Source organism: Trifolium pratense, linkage group LG3 (genome assembly GCF_020283565.1).
Source record: "Trifolium pratense cultivar HEN17-A07 linkage group LG3, ARS_RC_1.1, whole genome shotgun sequence".
In the NCBI taxonomy this organism is placed as follows: Eukaryota; Viridiplantae; Streptophyta; class Magnoliopsida; order Fabales; family Fabaceae; genus Trifolium; species Trifolium pratense.
The window spans coordinates 19,512,482-19,534,625 of NC_060061.1; the positions used below are offsets into that span (position 1 = coordinate 19,512,482).

General features: G+C 31.7%; 2 protein-coding genes and 1 long non-coding RNA gene across 5 annotated transcripts; 1 reads left to right on the forward strand and 2 right to left on the reverse strand.

Moving 5' to 3' along the window:
• The first annotated feature begins 465 nt into the window (after window positions 1-465).
• On the forward strand, window positions 466-4,211 carry LOC123918624 (UDP-glucose iridoid glucosyltransferase-like). Its single transcript, XM_045970706.1, has 2 exons — window positions 466-978; window positions 3,158-4,211. The coding sequence occupies exons 1-2, from the start codon at window positions 468-470 to the stop codon at window positions 4,036-4,038; spliced, it is 1,392 nt and encodes a 463-aa protein (XP_045826662.1). The 5' UTR covers window positions 466-467; the 3' UTR covers window positions 4,039-4,211.
• Window positions 4,212-4,498: 287 nt separating this feature from the next.
• LOC123918625 (18.5 kDa class I heat shock protein-like) lies at window positions 4,499-5,370 on the reverse strand. Its single transcript, XM_045970707.1, has one exon. It carries the CDS (start codon window positions 5,260-5,262, stop codon window positions 4,816-4,818), a length of 447 nt encoding a protein of 148 aa, XP_045826663.1. The 5' UTR covers window positions 5,263-5,370; the 3' UTR covers window positions 4,499-4,815.
• Window positions 5,371-8,486: 3,116 nt separating this feature from the next.
• LOC123918627 lies at window positions 8,487-10,842 on the reverse strand. Of its 3 annotated transcripts, XR_006812862.1 has the most exons (7): window positions 10,793-10,819; window positions 10,476-10,572; window positions 10,317-10,376; window positions 10,131-10,217; window positions 9,884-9,986; window positions 9,442-9,480; window positions 8,487-8,834 (listed from the first exon to the last, which is right to left on the reverse strand). It is a non-coding gene; the product is annotated as an uncharacterized LOC123918627 (long non-coding RNA). The 3 variants fall into 3 exon arrangements; XR_006812860.1 differs by lacking the exon at window positions 10,476-10,572 and having other exon boundaries at window positions 10,793-10,842; XR_006812861.1 differs by lacking the exon at window positions 10,793-10,819 and having other exon boundaries at window positions 10,476-10,764.
• Window positions 10,843-22,144: the final 11,302 nt, after the last annotated feature.

The window sequence follows — 22,144 nt, forward strand, 5'->3', positions numbered from 1 at the left end:
TGGTGAGATTGAAGGAGTCTATTTTTAATAGAATAGATTTAAATGTGAACAATAAATATAGATAAAAATGTCTTTCTACATTACACATTTATATTTGATTAAAACTTGTATTTCACTTATTCATTTTAACGGTGAAATTTTAGCCATCAGATCACTTGACAAAAAAAATTATAATAAAAATAATGTTACTTGACTTTATAATAAAAATTTATATTGTTTATTTCAATTAAATAATAAAGAATAAGCAAAGAAAAAAAATTGAGCATGAATATTATATCCTAACAATAAAGAAATATGGAGACGACACATGTTCAAAAAAAAAAAGAAATATGGAGACGACACATGTAATTTACAATAATGTTAATTGACTTTTTCATGGAGAGAGGATATAAAAAATAAAGTCAAAATAAAAAATACATTATTAATGAACAAAAAAATTTATTTAAGAAGGCCTTAACCATTGACCCATGTATCACAAACCTACTACCAAAACATTGATGGAAAATCAAATTAGGCACCATTTAGTTCTAATCCCACCACCATTTCATGGTCACCTAACTCCTATGCTTCAATTAGCCTCAATCCTTCATTCAAAAGGTTTCTCCATCACCATAGCACACACCTATTTCAATTCCCCTAATCCTTCTAATTATCCTAATTTCAATTTTCTACCTTACTTTGATGGTTTATCTAATACCCAAATCACATCCAAGAATTTTATAGATATTACTTCAACTCTAAATACCAAGTGTGAATCTCCACTTAAGGAGACATTAGTTCATTATATTGCAAAATTAGCAAATCAAAAGCATGAAAAAATTGCTTGCATCATTTATGATGGATTGTTGCACTTCATAGATTCTGTGGCAAAGGAATTAAAGATACCAAGCATAGTCTTTAGAACCACTAGTGCTACTAATTTCCTCACTTATCATGCATGTGCTCAGCTACAAAGCAAAGGTTACCTTCCCTTGCAAGGTTGTACTCTCTCCATTCTTTTTTACTTGTTGAAGAATTTTTTTATTCTTACGTTTATTTTAGATTTTAATTTAATGTTTTATGTTTAAAAAGTTTTAAATTGCCCCCTACTAGGAACGGATCCAGAAGTTTATCACACTGGAGGCCGAAAAATAGTAAAATAATAATAAAAATGAATGCAGATTTTTCTGTTACACCTGTCCATGTAATTTTTTTTAATGTTATCGTGTAATATTTACGAAGTTTTTGTTTAATGGTGACTGATGACTAATCGCCTCCGAAAAATATGTGGGGCACAAAAATTAAGTTATTCCCCTCAATCGAATTTTGTTCATACGCAAGAGCCAATATATGAAACTTTTGACCACTTACTTAAGAGACCCAAAACTCTTACCACTCCAAACAACAAATTTTTTGTTTATTAAAAGGCTATATTTGTAATAATTCAACACTTATAATTGTTCGACAATATAAATATTTGTATACCGTAAATACATATCAATTAAATTCTTATTTATATAATGTAAATGATAAATAATAGATATATTTATAAATTATAATATACTAATGGTATATAATATAATATGATATATTATGTATATGTATGTATGTAGATAAGGGGAGGGGGGGGTCTTGGCTACTGCTTGCGCCCCTCCAGATCCGTCCATGTCCCTGCCCCCTACATAAGTTTATCATTTCTATTAAATTTTGAGTTAATTTTATGTAAGTTTTCGTTAAATTTTGACTTAAATTCTTCTAAAACTTCAGCATGTCAAGGTAGTCAAATCTGTTATCCACTTATTTTTTTTAGAAGGTGTGTTAGCAATTTTTTTTTTTTTTTTATAATGTACACCTTCATATATCATGAAAATTTCCACTTAAAAAATTGTATCTTTCGTTATAAAATAAAATAAAATTGTATCTATCGTTTTGAAAATTTTATCCATAAAATTTGGCAAGACTTTATTTTTGGTACAAAACTTTGACTAGACCTTACATAATTAATTTTAGTAAAGAAAAATACATAATTAAGTTCAACAAGAAAAAAAATACCAAATTTTTACGCGGCTTTACATAATTAGTCATGCACATGTGTTCTAAAATAGACTACTTTAGTTTTTTTATATATAATAATTATAATAATTAATTCAAAAGAAGCAAAAGATAGAGATATATCCTCCTCCAAACACTTCATGCTTGAAGTAGTTTTTCTTTTTTGGCAAACTGAAGTAGTAGGTTTTTCCTTACTCTTTTTTGACAAAATGAAGTAGTAGGTATTTCCTTAGGTTCACACTTAATAATTTTATTTTATTTTTACATGATCAATGTTTTCTTTCGTCAATAGCTTGGTGGCTAGAAAGAAAAAAAAAAGGAGTGTTTGGAGTTCGAATTCCGACTCCTGCATATATAATGCAATGTCGAACTACTAACTACAACTTTGTTTCCGCATCACAAAGTCTTCGTCGGGTGTCGGAATCACATTTGGTTGTGGTCTGTATCGGGCTAGATACCCATGGGCTGCTCGCCCCACCCAACGCCCATTTGAGCTTGGTACTCTCTAGTCCAACAGCCCAATTAAAGAGAATCGGTCCTTCCCGCCAAATCACACAAACACCCACGACTTCTAGCGGGTGAGAGGCCGAAAAATAGGTCATTTGAAATGTACATTCATTATAGTAGACCACGATGGAAGGACATGGGCGACAGGATTATTCCTCCTGAAACCGCTACTATATTCCCTATGTATAGCCAAGCAGAACAATGGAAAAGAATCATCACATTCTACGTATTACTCATAACTAAGACTTGGACTTAGAATAGGGTTCATGAGAAATCCATTTTCTTTGGATATCATCGTCTTCTTTCATATCTACATATTTAGCTAATACAGCCATTTACTCAGTAGTGGTTAGCAGCATAAACACGGAGGTACCAACTGAACTAAACTCACGAGAACTTAAACGATTAATGTTATTAATTAATATTGTTAGTTTTATTTTTTATTTTTGTTAATCGAACTTTTGACTTCCTTATAACTTCACTTTCTAGCTCATCCATCTCCACCCAGCCATCATTATAACTCCCCACACTCAATAAAATTAATTACCATAATCATAAAAACTTTACCATTATATCTATTCTTACATGAATGACTAATTAACAATATGTTGCATTTCAGATTCTAAGTCATGTGACTTGGTACCAGAATTGGACTTGCTGCGATTCAAAGATCTGCCAATTTTCAATTTACCAAATCCAGATGATTTTCTACAAAACTCAGCTAAAACACTTTCAATAACACCTTTCGGTGTTATATTCAATACTGTGGATAGCTTAGAAGATTCATCACTAAATCAACTCCAACAGTTATACAAAGTTAACATATTCCCCATAGGCCCTCTACACATGATTGCAGATGATTCCAACAATAGTAAAAGCATTCTGCGCGAAAATCATAATTGCATTTCATGGCTAAACAACAAAGCTAGAAAATCTGTGTTATATGTAAGTTTGGGAAGTATAGCTAGTTGGGAAGAGAAAGAGCTAACTGAAGTAGCTTGCGGCTTAGCGAATAGCAAACAAAATTTCCTTTGGGTTATTAGACCGGAGACAGTTAAGGATGTTTCGGCGTGGTTACAATCATTGTCAGAGGATGTTAAAGTAGGTATAGCGGAGAGGGGATGTGTCGTGAAATGGGCACCTCAAGGTGAAGTCTTGGCACATGAAGCTGTTGGTGGGTTTTGGAGTCATTGTGGTTGGAATTCTACATTGGAGAGTTTGTGTGAAGGAGTACCGATTATTTGTCAACCTTCTTTTGGAGATCAGAGGGTGAATACTAGATTGTTAAGTCATGTTTGGAAGGTGGGTTTGGAATGGTGTAATGTGATATTAAGGGATGAGATTGAAAGGGTTGTGAGAAGACTTATGGTGAATCAAGAAGGGGAGGAAATGAGACAGAGAGCAAGTGAATTGAAGCATGAGATTAGGCTAGCTGTGAATGGTTCTTCCTGTGATGCATTGGATGGATTGGTTAAGTGTATCTTATCAGTGAATGTCTGATTTCACAACAAAACTAATTAAAGTACCTTGATTATGATAAGACTTGTAAGGAAGCAAATTGCTAATTTAATTGAATGAGTATTGGTTTATGAAAAAATAACTTTTGATTTTGTGGTTATGAAGATAATTAATTAATGTTTCTTGTTTTTATGAAATGTTGTTCTTGTTGAAAACAGGGCTCAATAGGCTTATGGTTGATACTACACATGATTCTTCTGTCTTAGCCTTCTTATTTCCATTTCATACCTCGTGCTACATTCAATATGCACGATGTATTTTTAGATTAGACGTGTTCCAGTATCAAGCATGCATTTATGTCCAACACCGACACATATAACTACATTGAATTGTGTAGTTTTCTGAAATTAGTATCAACTAGATGTCAAGTGTCTGTGTAACGTCTGTGTCAGTGTCGTGTTTGTTCTTCAACGATAGCAAGCACATTGCACACACCATAGCATAATATGAAACAAAACCAATTCATTCCAATTATTTAACCGCTACAAATATATTCAGACATTTATAATGTAGATATACAATATATGCATCCATAACATAACATAACATAGTTTAACAAAAACATATACATTACATATTATTATTATTATTATGATATGAAATAGACACACTTAACATAGATAGAGCATAGCACACACTACAATAACACACTACACACTTATACATATACATATACATATTATGATATGAAATAGACATAAACTTAGTTTAATCTAGATTTCACTTTAAGGAAAAAAAAACAGAACAGACACACATTATTCAGTCACTGCCCTCAATTTCAACAACCCTAATATTCCTCCCAGCAGAACCAGAACATTGTTGAAGCTTTGGAACAGTAACAACAAGAACACCATTAATCATATTAGCTTTAAGCTCTTGAAGATTACCATCATCAGGAATCTTGAACCTACTCATGAAATTACCACTTTCAACACTAACCTGCAACATCCTTTCCTCTTGAAGTTCAACCAACACATCTTCGTTGGTGAAACCAGGAAGCACAATCTTCCAAACGTGGGATCTGGGTGTTTCTCTCCAATCAAGACGAGTGTTTAGGGATGATCCGAAGTTGAATTCAGGGAACAAACTGGAAATGGGTGAAGGGAGTGGGAAGTGAAAATTCATGACTGGATCCCATAGAGATAGGGGATTTGTATCTAATGAATTGTTGACGCGTTGATCCTCGTTCATAGGTACTAACGACATCGTTTCAAAGATTGATTGTGTATAAATTGGTACTACTATTGAACACTCCCTCTGGAAGGAGCTATGTATGAATGATTGATGATGTTTTATACGCCAGATATTTCAATTTTGTCGGTTAAAAACTTCGGTTCCCAGAGTTTTTTCTAGTTGAAATTCAGGGAAAATTCGGTTACATTCGGTTAACAGAAATCGATTTTTTTTTTCAAGGTAAAAAAAATTTGGTTCGTAACAACGGAAGTTTTTATTGAAGGGAAAAAAAATAAAATCCATGGGGCGTAAAAGAACAATGAGCCTAAAGAGAAAACATCATATTGATTACTTTACTTTGAATGAATGTTCTAGAAACTGGGAGACATGTTATTGGATCAGGCCCATACAAATTTGGGCTATAAGCCTATAACCAAACCTCCACTAATCACTCAAGATGTTTTCTCTTCGGACCTCCCATGTATTTTTTATATCCCCAATATTCCAATTTTGTCCTTGATAAAAACTTCGGTTCGCAGAAACTGAAGTTTTTTCTAGTTCAAATTCAGGAAAATTTCGGTTAACAGAAACCGAATTTTTTTTTTTTCAAGGCAAAAAAAATTCGGTTCGTAGAAACCGAAGTTTTTATTGAAGGGCAAAAAAGTAAAATCCAGAGGGTGAAAAAGAACCCTGGAGCTTAAAGAGAAAATATCATCACTCAAGAAATATTCCCTTCCTCCCACGACTCTTTTTAGTAATCACTCAAAAAGTTTTTACTCTGGAACATATTTTTTGAATTTTTTTTTCTTAACAAAGAAATTTTTCTAATTTAAAAATTATTTTTCACGGCAAAATAAATTCGCAGGATAGTTCCAAACTTTTTTAGCAGGGGCAAAAATTCTTTTCGGGAGAGGGAAAGTGTCTTTGGGGGGAAGATAATTCTTCATTACTTACCTTACATTAATACTTATAAGTTTAATTACGGTTTTAATCTATCTGTTTTTACTTTTTATTCATTCACGAAATTTCTCCCCTATTATAACATTACTAAAAAGAAATTCACTAGACTTTTGTATTTATAAATAGTGATTCGACATATTTTAATGTTATGTGTGGATTGATTGAATGATATGGAATGAAATAGATGGAATGAATTAATATTTCATTGTTTAGAATTCATCCAATACCACTCCCTAGGTTCCCCTCCAGTTTAGGAGGCAAGAGATGGAATATAAAATTTGTTCTACTACATCATAAAAATATCCAAACAATGAAATTAAATATTATTTCATTCTACACCACTCTATCCTGATCCACTTCATTCCATTATATTTCATCGATCAAAACAAAACTTAAATGATGTGACATACGACTTGATGATATAGAATGATCAACAATCATGAATTATAAAATAAAAAAATTAAGTTTCAACTCTAGCTTCACCATTTATTGAGTATAAAAAATCTGATGAAATGATCAAAAACTAATTTTAAAATAGGGAGATTAATTTTATAAATGAGATAAAATAAAGGAACTCAAACTATATAAATAAACCATAATTTTAAAAATGAATGGTTTTCTACTCTATTGCTCATATCCCTCTAATTTTTTTTTCGAAAATGCCCCTTATAGTATTTAATTATATGAAGAGATCTCTCACTGCAATAACAACCCTTCTCTCGTTACTATGAAATGCGAAATCTACAGCCTCTTCTCTTTCAATGAAAAATGCATGCCCCCTCTACCAGGTCTGAGTATGAAGTCATTTCTAAGGAGACAAGCGCGACGGTAAGACCATCTCACGGGAACGTGATTGTTGCTATGTTAAAAAGGGGTCTAACGTCACATGAATTTAAAGCACGTAGATGTTTTCTAAGGCAAAAAAAAAAAACATTTTCTAAGGACTCTTCTTTGAAAGTTCCAACTTATCTAATATTCGCTAGCCTAATAACATTGCTTGTTACTCGACGCCTTTTCCCTTTAAATCTTGTTAGATGCTTACACTTTTTAGTTGATCTTCTTCTATGTTGAATGCATGTCATCTATATCTCACTCCTATCAATCATGGCCTCCACAACATTAGAGTCAATTGGGGATACTCCAATACACACTAGTAAATTCTTTCGACACCATTGTTTGTTTCATATATAGCTTCCTCTTTTTCTTTGGGCCTTTCGTCAGTTTGTTTAGACTGGCCATTAATGTTCTTTAATGGCCCATTTAGCCCAACATTAACTGCTTCGAAAAACTCATTTACCTTTACAGCCTTGACATGACAATTCATGGAAAATTCTCTTTTAAACCCCTCAATATTTTCTAAGGTCCCTTAACCTGCTTTAAAAATTTGGAGGACCTTAAAATAGATTAAGGGGCTTAAATAATTTTTTTGGCAATTCACACCTATAGACCAAGGCCGTATATGAGGGAGGGCGAAGAGGGCGACAGCCCTAGGCCTCTACAAATTAGGGTCCCAAAATAATTTTTTAGGGGTATATTAATATTATCTATGCCAAAACAAATAAAATTAATAAGGGCTCGTTTGAAATACTTATTTTTGAGCTTATGCAAAACAACTTATACAAATAAATAATTTTTTTATGATATATTATAAGAAGATGCAATCTAAATTAAACGTGCATTGGAGTTACAATAATAATGAAAAAAAGTGGAGGGTATAATGTTGTACTTTGAGAAATATAGAAATGAAGAGTTTCCATATAGTATATGAATATTGTCAAAAGTCTTGCATTTGATATATACACTACTACAAAAAAGTCCATTTAATAGCGTTTGTTTTGACTTTTGATAGCGTTTTAAAGCGCTATTACTGATACCGCTATTATAAGTCTGGGTGCTTACAATAGCATTTTAAAACGCTATCAAATGTGCATTTTTAACAGCGCTTTTAGTAAAACGCGCTATAGTATGCTGTTAACACTGCCCAGGATATCTTTTGAAACGGTGCTTTAATAGCGCTTTGCTTTATAAACGTTATCATAGGTACATATTTAATAGCGCCCGTGTCCCCAAAGCGCTATTATATGTCCGTTTTTTTAAATAATCTAGATCAACTTTTAATAGCGCCCGTGCAAAAAGCGCTATCATATCTCATTACTTTTTTTTTTTTTTTTTGCTTTTGACATGCTCTGGAATTTAAAAAATAATACCCTTGATTTTCATTAATCATATTCTATACGCTTTAACAGCGCTTTTTGTAAAATTGCTATTGTAAGTTCTTTTTTTAACAAAAAATAAAAACTCTCATATATATCTTTCTTTTTGGAAAAACAAAATTGAATTGAAGCAAAATATGTATACAAAGATTGTAGGGCTGGACATACATATAGATATTCAATACACAAGACTCACCCACCAAAACAAAGTTATGCTGATACATAAATAATAAGAACACCAAAGGCTAATACAAAGGTGCTATACCTGCTAATGATAATCACCCACCTATCCCTACACTTAATAATCCTATGCCTATCCCTACACTTAATAATACTATGCAGAAGAAGAAATAATGCAGCAACCAAGACACGACTTGAACGCTTTAGGATTTCTCGCCAAGCCAGCACCATTCTAATATTTCCAAGAAGTCCCTGAAAAATTAAGAATATACTACATGGTTGATTACTCTTATTTAATGACATAATTGAACAATTTCAATACAAATAGCAGTATATTGGTAATACATCAATACAAAACAGCTCCAATACCTAGCCAAGCGCCCTAAACAATATAAAGGAATTATACAAGAGCAGCAAAGATACCATGAAATAAGGTACTGTAACATTTTATCAACCAAGACAACAACGCTCAATGATGGAACATATATAAAGTTAATTTCATGCTAAATTAAGTAATTAACATCTAAGCTACTCATGCTAAATTTCTAAGATGAAATGAGGTACTTATCAACCAAATCCCACTTAGGCATTATCCAAAAATAGAAGATAACCTGCCTAGACAAATTAAGCATATGAGATCACTGCTCCCTGACTCGCACAAACCAGCTTCAATACAAATAGCAGTATATTGAACAGTTTGTACCCTTAATCAACCTTTTGTTAACTATCATGCAAATCAAAGAAAATAATGCAGTAAAAACATGGGAATGAAGACAAATACACTAACAACAAGGCAGTATAAACCAAAGAAGAAAGAGAAAGAATATCTAAGAACAATGCATCAAGAAACAAAACTTACAGGTTGAGGAACAATGTAAGCTTCTTACGATGGCCACACCTAGAAAGATAAAAACCAAATCGACAATTATAAGAAAAATGCATTATAATAGTACAACAGAAAAATGCATCAGTTCAAATGTTTTGGCTCCATTAGGAATGTCGTTCATGAGAGATTGATCCAAAATTTTGTCCAAAATATACTCAATATATGTTGTTCATGAGAGATTGATCCAAAATTTTGCAACCGATGTCTCGCATGAAGCACATAACAATAATGCAAGAACACAAGCAAATAGGAGCCTCCTAGTAGGTCCAACCACAGTAGCAAAGAAGAGAAGACTGGAAGCCACTCACCTCAACACAAACAACTGCAGTAGCTTGTGCACAAACAGACAAAATACAAATTTTTAAAAAATAGCAGCTGCACACTGTCATGTAACTTATCCACTTTTGTTTCCTACCTTAAAAAATTTGCCTCGGGAAGAATATTTGTGACCATATAATCTGCCCATTCCTCCTTCACTTCATGCAACTTATCCTTAGAGTATGTACGATATTTGTTGTCTTCAAAAAGATTCATTATGAAAAAGTTACTTAGAAGATCCCAGGTAAGTCATGCAGTACAAATTTTCAATGATATTATTCAATATACAGCACAATAGCACACTATTTTTTTATAGAGTAAAGGGTCGGGATTGTAAGTTTCACCTGTCCAGGACGAGACATTCGGCAACCTAGTATAGTATTTTGTATTGTGTCTGCACTGACCGTATGACCTCCAACATTATATATAGCCTGTAATGAGCAATACATTGAGCAATTCAGCAGAAGCAGTTAGGCACAATTTCATACCCATCACTCAAATTGACTAGTAATGCTAATATTGTTTTTTACCTTCCAAAGAAGAAAGAATCTTTTCACATTGTTTTGTGGAATTCCATAAGCCAAAAAATCCTATCAGAAATCAAAGAACATATTCTAAAACAATTCATTAATCAAGTGAGAGAAATAGAATGTATTAAAGGGTAAAATGGCTTTGAGAATAATAATTACATGCATCACTGAAGCATTGTGTACGTTGATCTAGAAAGCTAACTTCTCGTGTTTCAAATTCCCTGGACCTACTTCTTCTAATTGACAAATAAGTGATCTGAAACAGCATAGAAGTACATGACCAAATATAACTCATGATGATTGTACCTACGTTCCTGACTGCAGTGGCTATCTATTATTCAAGCTTAGTTATCACGTAGTACAACTTGTGTCTAAATACAACGATCTAGTTTAAAAGATTACCCCCTACTTGATCGACCTACCCATAGTGAACGATAAGTCATACCCAAAAATCAGGTATTATTAAATAAACTCACCTGTAAGTCTGAAGCAAATGCACTGTATCACTCAATTTCTGATTCTCATTCCAGGATACCTCAACTATGGTGCTATAGGGGCCACTAAACTCCATAAATCCTTCAACCAAAAAAAAAGATTGTCCAACTGTACATCAAAAGAGTTGTTGTTTCTGAACCTTAGACTCCACATGTCGCCTTGATCTCCAATAGAAAACACACTTGTTGAACTACTGGGAGATGGAAGTCCAGGATTTGTTACAGGTGGTTCTGCTAGTTTGTAGTATATAGGTGATATACATTTAACCATATCCTCAGAAAGCCTATTAGCTGTTTCTGGAATGTGATCAAATATTCCAGTGCCGTTATGTTCTGCTAGACTGATTATTTTTGTTGGAGCGTCAACACTTTTGGCATACTGTATATAAAACAAAATGAGTCAAAATCCAATTAAGGTCTACAAAAGTATCATTCTTGCTATTCATGCTGAAATAGTTATAAACAAAAAATGGACATGACCGAACTTCATAATAACATGAATATATGCTTACAAGAAAACTGAAAACAAAACTCAACCATATGATATATTACAATCAATTTATTTATTTATTCCCGGCAATGCTAAATTAAAAAGAAAGACGGTCCTAAGACCGGATACCAAGTTTTCAAAAAAAAAAAAAAGAAAGAAAGAATTGTGGAGATATTAACAATGACATAACTCATAATAGCCATGCCATGGAAGATTGTAGAACTATGATATGTTGTCAAACTAAAGATGGAACAGTTATCAAAGTCCCGTGAAAGGAGTATTTTAGCCTTATACCTAGCAAATGTGGGATCTTAACATGTTAACTACTATATACTGCATAATGATTTTCGTAAAAATCATTTTAGGAGATAGAAAATGCAAAAGTTCTACCTATCCAAATTGTCATTCTGTCCTTCCCACGGCCTCAAACACAAATCTAGAGACATCAACACCCAACCTCTACAACCAGAAGTTGAATAAGAATCTACTAGCTTGATATGGAACAACTTTGAAAAAATCACAGCTGAATAGCCAACACCTAGAAACAACTTTATCTTCTAATTTAAATCAATTTTGCAAATTAAATTTTCTCAAACTTCTATAATGTGAGCTATAATGCAACATATACTGTAACTTATCCCTAAGCATACCTTAATGACGGCAGTTTGAGTTGTGAGAGTACCGCGACCAAGGAGTCCGAATTTTGACATTTAAATTGGTGGGATATTGGATTAAGGTTCTCAGACAGAAGAAGATTTATGGGTTATGGGTTAGGGTTCACAGTGGTTTCTGGATTCTTGGATATTAGGATTGACAACGATGTGAGAAGGAAATCTATTGCAAAAAACGAGTGTGATTGGAGAAGACGGACGATTAATGGGAAACGATTGATCCAACTTCGATTTCTCTGGGAAACAACCTCTCTGAGTTGATCCGATTGCTCTGAGTTTGATTACAGAGGAACGATTTCTCTCTGAGTTCGATTCCTCTTGGTTTGAAGCTAGAAGACGATCAATTTCGATTCTAGGGTTTGAGTTCAATGTTTGTTGGGAATTGTTTGAAGAAGCTATAAAAACATTGAAATTTGATTCTAGGGTTTGAGTTCAATGTTTGCTGAAAGTGGTTTGAAGATCGTGGATTCGAGGATGTGAAATTCGTGCCAATATTTGATAGAATGGAAGATCTCTGTTTTTGTTTTTATTATTATTATTATTATTATTATTATTATTTAATTAGCAACCAAGGGGTCAAAGGTTCGACACCCATCCATCACAGTTTCTTATTTATTATTTTCCATTACTATAGCGGTTATGTCAAACGCGCTATTATAGGATATAAGCTTTAATAGCGTTTTTGAAAAAGTGCTATTATAGAGCTCCGCGTTTTTGGCTTTAACAGCGGTTATTTACAAAGCGCTATTATAGTGTACTTTGGTTCAGTGCTTTAATATCGCTTTTCCTAAAACCGCTATAATAAGGGCTCCGGTTTATGTTTTAATAGCGCTTTTAAATAAGCGCTATTAAATGGGCGCTATAAAAACTCTTTTTTGTAGTAGTGATAGGTATAGAGTCGACACTTCCAACAAAACATTGTAGCTTTAGGAAAAGTCAATGTGACAAAAATAATAATGATGAGGAATACATCACCCGAAGAATCTTTTAGAGTAAATTATTTTTTGATGATTGTTGACATAATAATTTCATTAAAAAATTAGATTTTAGCAATTAAATTTAATATTTTTTAAGAATTCAAATTAGGCTCAAATTATAAGTTTTCTCATAACCACCAAAATTATAGAAATGGGCCTGAGACCAAGAGTCCTACATATCACAACCAAATATGAGGCATATAATTCGTGATTAGTATCGGTTGTACCGTAGACCATCGATGTATAATAACAAAAAATGTAGAATAGATAAATTTTTTTTTTAAGATTCAGTATTCAATTCAAGAACTAATTAAACTAAAATATATCTAGTAGATCGCACTTTTTAAATAAGAAAAAGTGTCAAAGCAACACGTGGTTATAATATGATGAAAAAGAAAAAAGCAACTCCACTACTAAAAAATCGAATGCATTAGAAATAGCCAAAAGCTTATTCATTGTGGCTCGGATTATAATTCTATGATCATTTTACCGATATGTAAATTGAAATAACTTACTGTTATTTTCCGTAGTCATATCATATCAAAGATGATTAGACCTCCTTTCCTGAGAAAATTTGCATTTGAATCATTGTTATAACTTATAATATGCTGTCAATAATTGGACACAAGACATCTCTAAGTAGCACTTATTGTGTCATATGTATATATATTGGATTCGAGAGACTAAAGTGGAATCCCATATCTAATGATATTTTCCGTGTTATATTCATCCTTGTCTGTCCATTATATCACGTTGCTTAGTTAACTCTTTTTTCCTGTGTACTACATTAGTACTAGTAACTAGTAATAGTAATAATAGTACTTACATTAGTACTAGTAATAATAGTACTATATAATATTATAATGTAACCAAAAAAAATAAAAATAATAGTACTATATAGTTTTACGCGTATTTTGCATGTGCTAAATATTAAACTAGTCATATAAATTTGAGAGTGTTTGCCAACTGTTAGACTAAAATTAATAAAGTTAGAATAGAAAAAACACTTGATTGTCATATTCTACGGATAATATTAATGGTATTAAATATTTAGGTTGGATATCTTCATCTTGATTTGTGACATCATATGATTATACATGTGAATTTTATGTAGTGCTTGTTTTCCTTCACTTATTGATAAAAAAAACAAAAATAGTTGATTTTTGTGTGGTAAACATATTAATTTCTAACACTTTTTCTTTAATAAGTTGGAGCTAGAGGTGGAGGTAGCTAGAGGTTAGAATAATGCAGAGGTGAAGTTCCGTTCCGAAAGAGGGCTAAAGTCTGGTGGAGAGGAAAACCAAAAGAAAACATTTTCTAGGGGTAACAATCCCCTTCTCATGATTCACAACCAATAAGTGTTTAAAATCATTCAGGCAATCCTAAAAAAAAAATAATCATTACTCAAAGAATAACTATATCTAACTAGAGCATCCGCCAATTGATTAGCTTCACAATAAGAGTGTTTGACAACCACTTTCCAACCATTTTATTCTTGTTAGCTTAAACATATACATTTTTCTGTCAGTATTCATTTCAATCATTGATCACAATTATCTTTATTAAATATTGAATGTTAATCATTATTTATATCTTAAATATTTATCCGTTATGTATCTTTATTGAGAAGTGATCATCTAGACTGATAATTAGATATGATGGTCGGATTGGAGAGCACATTGTAAATGTAACAAAATCGAAAAGATCTTATATATTATGAGAGGAAGGACATTGTAAAAAGTCCATTTTTTTTACATTGCCCCCGGGGAATGTCTTATAGCACATCATTATAGGAAACTGCGAAGTCCAGAGTCTATGCCCGAATGAAAGTGCTTAAGCTAACAATATCAACATTGTCACTTGATCTAAAATTTATTAACTATACATTTGCAAATTGATTTTGAAGAGAAAGACATATTTTATACGATCTCCGATCAATAATATGATGCTCGAATAGTTGTTCCTTTTTGACTTGTGTTAAAATTCAGTAAACTTTAATAAAAGAGGGCATGTTATATATATAAAATTGTGCTAGGCCAAAAGGTCTGAAATTTGTCTTTAGAATAATAAAGGGGTCAGGATCACAATGACTATATTTTATACGATCTCCGATCAATAATATGATGCTCGAATAGTTGATGTGCAAAGCATGCTGGCATTGTCTTATATTATTATTACAAAAATTGATTTAATTAAGGAATGCAAATAGCATGCATCATTACAGTTTTGGATCTCATTTGTAATGATGATGTCTTGGTTTGAAACTTCATCTTTTGTTTATTGTATAATTTAATAGTTCAAAGGAGTGTTATATTTTTGACAAATACTAAATGATTCAATCTTAATCTTATTTTATACAGCGGAAAGTGATATAAAGACAGGATATGAGATGGTGGGAATATTAGGAATCTTTTGTACCCAAAATTGTGGACGGCTAAATGGCCTTTGAACCATAGGAAGGGTGACACATATTGTGCAAGAGTGGTCTTGAACATTTTTCTATTAAACATTTTTGTATTTGCTTTTAGTTTTGTACTCTCTTGTGCCAACAATTTTGATCTCAAGCGTGGCCTAGAAAGAAGAAAATTTCTCCCTTTCTTTAACAATAGATAGATAGATACTAAGATAATTTCACTATTTGCTTGGCAATTAAAAACACAAATTCAGTCTATTATAAGCTATCCAATCTATTATAAGAAATATATTACTTGTCATGAAAAGCTCACTGTTAAAATATCATGAAAATAGCAAATCTCTATATGACAATATCTCTCTTTCATTTTTATTCAGTGACGTACCTATTCTGATAAATAAAAGTGTTTTTAGATAATACTTTATTACTTTAGAAACCGACACTTCTACTAGTAATGTATTGTGCTCAAAGTCAAGGTGTTTAATTTTAGGTCGAATGAATGATCCGATTCTCCTTACCTTTTGTAAAATCATATGCAACCTTTTCAGATATGGCGTGGGTTTTTGCCCTTCATTAAGAACCAACAGTTAGATTAATCTCCAACTCTTTGTTAGATTTAAGTCTGCATGATTAGTCTCATATCGCTTATAAATTATGAACAAAATGTCGGATACGTAAGAAATGTAACTCATATATACCTAATGTCTTATAAGATTTTGGTTGGTGGTATGTGGTATCTTTCGAGCATATATGTTTGATGTGTCATTGGACATGGACTTGCTCTAAAAATCATGTGTCAAGCATGTAGGTAAGTTGGTCATGATGTAACAAACTAATATTTAAATTTTAGTTGGAGCAAATAACTACATTTAATGTCTGACCTTATCTCAAATATAACTCAAAGTACAAAATTAAGTAGCATCAAATCACATTATGACTGATTTGATTTTAGGAAACAAATTTACATTTTATAAAACAAATAAAAAAAAAAGGTACTATTTAGCAACATTAACAAGTAGTCTACTGCAAGTGAAATTTATCTATGGGAGATGCTGGCTGTGTATTCAATTTAATCAAATTTCTAAATTAAGTTAAACAAACAGCAATACATACTTCTTAAGTTTTTTCACCAGATAAACTTCTGTCCAAAGTGGTCGTTAGCATAGGAATGTGTTATGGATTGGGATTTGAAGCTCGGATACCGAAGGACGTCTACGAGCAACGGCTTTTGAGCAAGCCCTAACACAAGACGCTCGACAGCATATTCGATCCACCAACGGTTACAATGCCAACGCGTATTGTAATGGCCGCTACCGGAATGATGAGCATTAACTGCTCATCATGGCTTTCCAGCCGTTTTCCGGCAGTCACTTGATGGTCATTAATGCCATCAAGGGCCTTAACCCAGCACTGGGGCTATATATACGAAACCAATTGCCATTTCTCAGGGCACGTATTATCTAGCTAAGAAAACCTTACTCAACACTTAAACTGACTTGAACGTCGGAGTGCCTTCGGGTACACAACCCCCTCCGTTTCAACATGGGCCTTCGAGAGCAAACGCTGGCGCGGTCGCACGTTCTGATCAGGTACGATCAGAATGTGATAATAGATATGTCTGAAGACCAAAAATAGTAGAAATTGGAGTATTTAATACTAAGTTTATATTTTACAGTGTACTTCCATTAAAAAAATATATCAACTCCACAAACAAATATATAGTAATGAGTACAGTATACTTTCATTACTATATAATCAAATATCAGGAACATAATTCTATTAGTTTTGTTGAGTTTGTTTGTTTTAAGGTGAATTCTTCGGTACACATATTATGTGGCAATGTACCGGTACATTGCTTATGTGTTTAACAAATCAAAAACATTTAATACAGATTTTGTTTCTTTATTAAATTTTTTATATTAAACACTACTTTTTAAAATTTACAAATATATCCATCACATAAATATAATCATCAATCATATTCCACAATAAATCAAAGCATGTATCAAATCTTCCAACCCAAATTTTCACTTTTTTTTTTAACAAGATTCAAATATTTTAATATTTACTCCAATTTTTTTTAATTATTATAATATCCTATAAAATAATATGATTTTAGTATTGTGTATTTTCTAAAGAAAGAAACGTATGACTTTAACAAATTTTTTAATTATTATTATTATGAGTGAATGATTTTAATATTTCTATATTATTACCTTTTAAAATAATATTTTAATATTATTAGTTTATAAAGATTAATATTTATTTACCGTTTAACTGTTAATATATATATATATATATATATATATATATATATATATATATAGAGTCAGGATCCGTTGACACCAACTAGTTTGACACCAAATGTTACACCTCTCAATAACGTTTTAACCGATATAAATTTTATAAAATCCACCGTTGGATTGAAAGTTTACATCATATAGATCATTTGTGTAAAATTTCAAATAAATCCAAAATCATTTGATATGTTATTGAGATACATCAAAATTAACGGTTTTTGTATTTTTTTAAATGCCGTTAATCTTTATGTGTCTCAATAGCATATCAAATGATTTTGGATTTGTCTGAAATTTTACACAAATGATCTATATGATGTAAACTTTCAATCCAACGGTGGATTTTATAAAATTTATATCGGTTAAAACGTTATTGAGAGGTGTAACATTTGGTGTCAAACTAGTTGGTGTCAACGGATCCTGACTCATATATATATATATATATATATATATATATAGGGGTTTTCTAACATAGACCCTAGTTAGGTCTAAGTTAGCAAGGTGCACCTTTTCAATTGGACCAAAATATCAATTCTTTTAATTTTTGAAAGAATAGAGCAACAGGGGCATTTCTGTAATTTTACACCAACAGTACACGCGCCCCATCTTCTGAAACCATTAATAGAGGCGGATCCAGTGTCGCGCGCGTACCGAAGGACCATGGTTACAGACCGTTGATTTCCATCAGACAGCCAAGATCTGATCTCATCAAGACTGTCTGATCAATCAGACAGCCCAGATCATCCTGATCCATCAGATTCCAGCGCCTGCGCCACACTGGATTACAACCTGGAGAGAGAAAAATTTGCTTTTTAAAAGTAGGACACGTGTCACACAATGGTTGGCTGGGCGTGATTTTTGTTCATTTAATACTTTGAACTCAATTATTTCGTTGTAAATTAATTTTTTATTTTTTTATTTTTATACCAAAATTCATAATTTTTTTTTGTCTACAAATAGAGACTTGGTTCGTTTGATTTGGACACCGAAAAAAAAACGCAATTTTTCACTACCTTAATCTCATTTTTTGTCTACTAAATACGTTACTTGTGTGTTGTAATTTAACACGCACCACTCAACCAACTCACTGAAACCATTATACCAGGAAAATAGTAGATAATATTCTGGAACTTTTGGTATATTTTATGAAATTTTTGGAGACCTGAAACTATTTTTAGTTAATTAAATGAGATAAAACGGTAATTAAAAACTAATGTTTGCTTCTGAAACCATTTTACTGGTAGAATGGTTGCACATAGTTGTATTCTGAAACCATTTTACTGGTAGAATGGTTTCAATGAGTAATTTATTAATTGTGTTTGCTTCTGAAACCATTTATTCGGTACAATGGTTTCAGAGAGTTGTAATCTGAAACCATTTTGCTGGTAGAATGGTTTCAGTAAGTTGATTATTAGTTATTTGCTTCTGAAAACATTTAGCTTGTAGAATGGTTTCACATAGTTGTATTCTGAAACCATTTTACTGGTAGAATGGTTTCAGTGAGTAATTTATTAATTGTGTTTGCTTCTGAAACCATTTATCTGGTACAATGGTTTCAGAGAGTTGTAATCTGAAACCATTTTGCTGGTAGAATGGTTTCAGTAAGTTGATTATTAGTTATTTGCTTCTGAAACCATTTAGCTTGTAGAATGGTTTCAGAGATTTGTACTCTGAAACCATTTTTCTGGTAGAATGGTTTCAGTGAGTTGATGTAAGGTAGTGAAAAAAGAGATTAAGGTAGTGAAAAATTGGGTTTTTTTTTCTGTGTCCAAATCAAACGAACCAAGTCTCTATTTGTAGAGAAAAAAAAATTATGAATTTTGGTATAAAAAATAAAAAATAAAAAATTAATTTACGACAAAATAATCGAGTTTAAAGTATTAAATGGAAAAAAATTAACGCAGCCAATCATATGCTGACACGTGGCCTGCCTTTTCAAAAGGCTTTCTCTCTCCGCGTTTGGCCTTCACCCACGCGCGCCTGTCGGCGCGTGTGATGCACGCGCGTGATTTTTGTCCAATAATAGCGTGACACGTGTCCTGGGGGGTGGGAAAAGAAGGTGGGGGCGCGTGTACTGTTGGGTAAATTACAGAAATGCCCCTGTTGCTCTATTCTTTCAAAAATTAAAAACATAGGTATTTTTGTCCAACTGAAAAGGTGCACCTTGCTAACTTAGACCCAACTGGGTCTAAGTTAGCAGCCCCCATATATATATATATATATATATATATATATATATATATATATATATATATATATATTAAAATACATTTATTTATTTTTTTTACAAAAAATAATAATTTATGTTAATTTAGCGTAATATTAATTATTAATTTTTAGTGATTTGTAGTATTTTATCGCTGTAAAGTTACTGAATTTAATTTTTTTTTCTTCATAAAAATGTCATGTTTTCATCTCCACAAAATATTTATGCATGTAGTTTTTTTTATATTTACAATAGAGCTTAGGATCGATCCCACGACCTCTAACATACTAGAGCAAACCTAGTATGCATGTAATTTTAATCATGTTGTTAAGTCGATGTGTATTTATGATGATTTTGCAAAATATGTATAGAGAATTATAAAAAGTTTGTCCAAAAATTAGGAGCTCAAAATTTAATTTTTAGGTCAAAGTATTCGTTACTTTTATCTTGTTTTTTTTATTTATTAAATTCATATTTAATTCATCTCATTTTAAAAAATACTAAAGTTTTTGTAAATGAAATTTTTATATCAATAAAGAAATGTTTGATTGTCGAAATTTAAATTCATAAGTATTTGTTAGTTCAATTAGGTTATATTGAACGACTTGATTGAGAAAAATTGAATTCCTTAATTAAAAACAAGTATAATTAGTTAGGTTTTGCATATGAACTATGTTTCAAGTTGAAGAGTTTGATCTATAAATTTTGATTTCTTTAATCACAGTCGGCATTATTAGTTGAGACTTAATAGTCAGGTCATATATGAACTAAGTTTTTTGAGTCACAGGAAATCCAACCAGTTGTTATTGAACCATTATCTTGCCGAAAGTTTGAATCCTATGTGTGTCATTCCAATTAAGTGGTATTGGATTGTTTGAGAAAAAAATTTGATCCACGAGGGATTCTTTTTTTATAAAAAAAAACTCGGTATCTGATCCTAGGACCGACTAATCCGAGACAACCAATTTCACCGCCCACTTGCGGGGCCCCATAGAAAGCCATAGTTTTTTTTGCTCTGTATGGATTATCCCACCGAAATTGGCACACGAGGGAGTCAAACCTAACACCTTGAGAGGATCATACTCCAAGGACCCAAGTCAACACCACTAGACCAACCCAAGTGGATTTCCACGAGGGATTCTTAAGTAACTGTTAGTCCAAATAGTTTTTTTTTTTTTTTTGTTATTTTAGCCGGTTCAGTTAGTTGAGATTTAGGTCCCGTTTGAATTAGCTTATTTTTAAGCATATGCAAACAGCTTATGCAATATAAATTATGTTTTATGTTATTTTATAAGTTCACACTAGTGAAAATTGTATTTTTATAAGCTATTTTATAATAAACTATCTTAACAAACTTATAATAATGCATAAAAATTGCATAAACTGCTTGCAAAAACTCAAAAATAAGCTAATCTAAACGGACCCTTAATCATTATTTATTTGTAAAAGTTATTTTTTATAAGCTCAAAAATAATTTATTAAAAATTTATTTTAAAAAAAAAAGTAAAATAAAAATTGTCACATGAGGGATTAGAACCCATGACCGTAAATTAACAAAATATATAACTTACCAACAAGACAAATGATATTTTGTAAATTAAATTTGTTTGTTATTTTATTATATTAATGTTTTGTTTTATATTGTTAAAAAAAAAACATAAACCTTGCGTCAAAAAAAATAAATAAAGCATAAACCTAATACTAAAACAAGATCCCTAATGTCATTCCGCCGTCGCGCACAATAAACAAAAATCAATAAAATCTTTTAACTTTGATTTTTTTTTTGGTGAATTCTTCGGTACACATATTATGTGGCAATGTACCGGTACATTGCTTATGTGTTTAACAAGCTCACCTTATTTTAAACTATATTTAGAAATAGGTGTGAAAAAACTATATTTAGAAATTAGAAGTTTGCAATTGCAAGCCGCTTGAAGTTATTAACGTCCAAATAAAATGGAAAGGTAGTAACCAATGCCCGACACCAAACGCCGGAGAACAAAACAATCTATACAAATTAAACAAGACATTAAGGGGGGTGTATTCAATTGAGATTTCAATGGATTTTAAAAGACTTTTTTATGATTAAAAAGTCTTGTGGTATTCAATCAAGACTTTTATAAAAGTTAAACAAATCTTGTGGTATTCAATTAAGACAATTATGATTTTTTTTTTAAGGCAACAAAATCTGTTGGTATTCAATTGAGATTTCTCATACTTTTTAAAATGTCTATTGGTATTCAAAAGTCTATAGATTTTGATGACTTTTTTATGGAATGG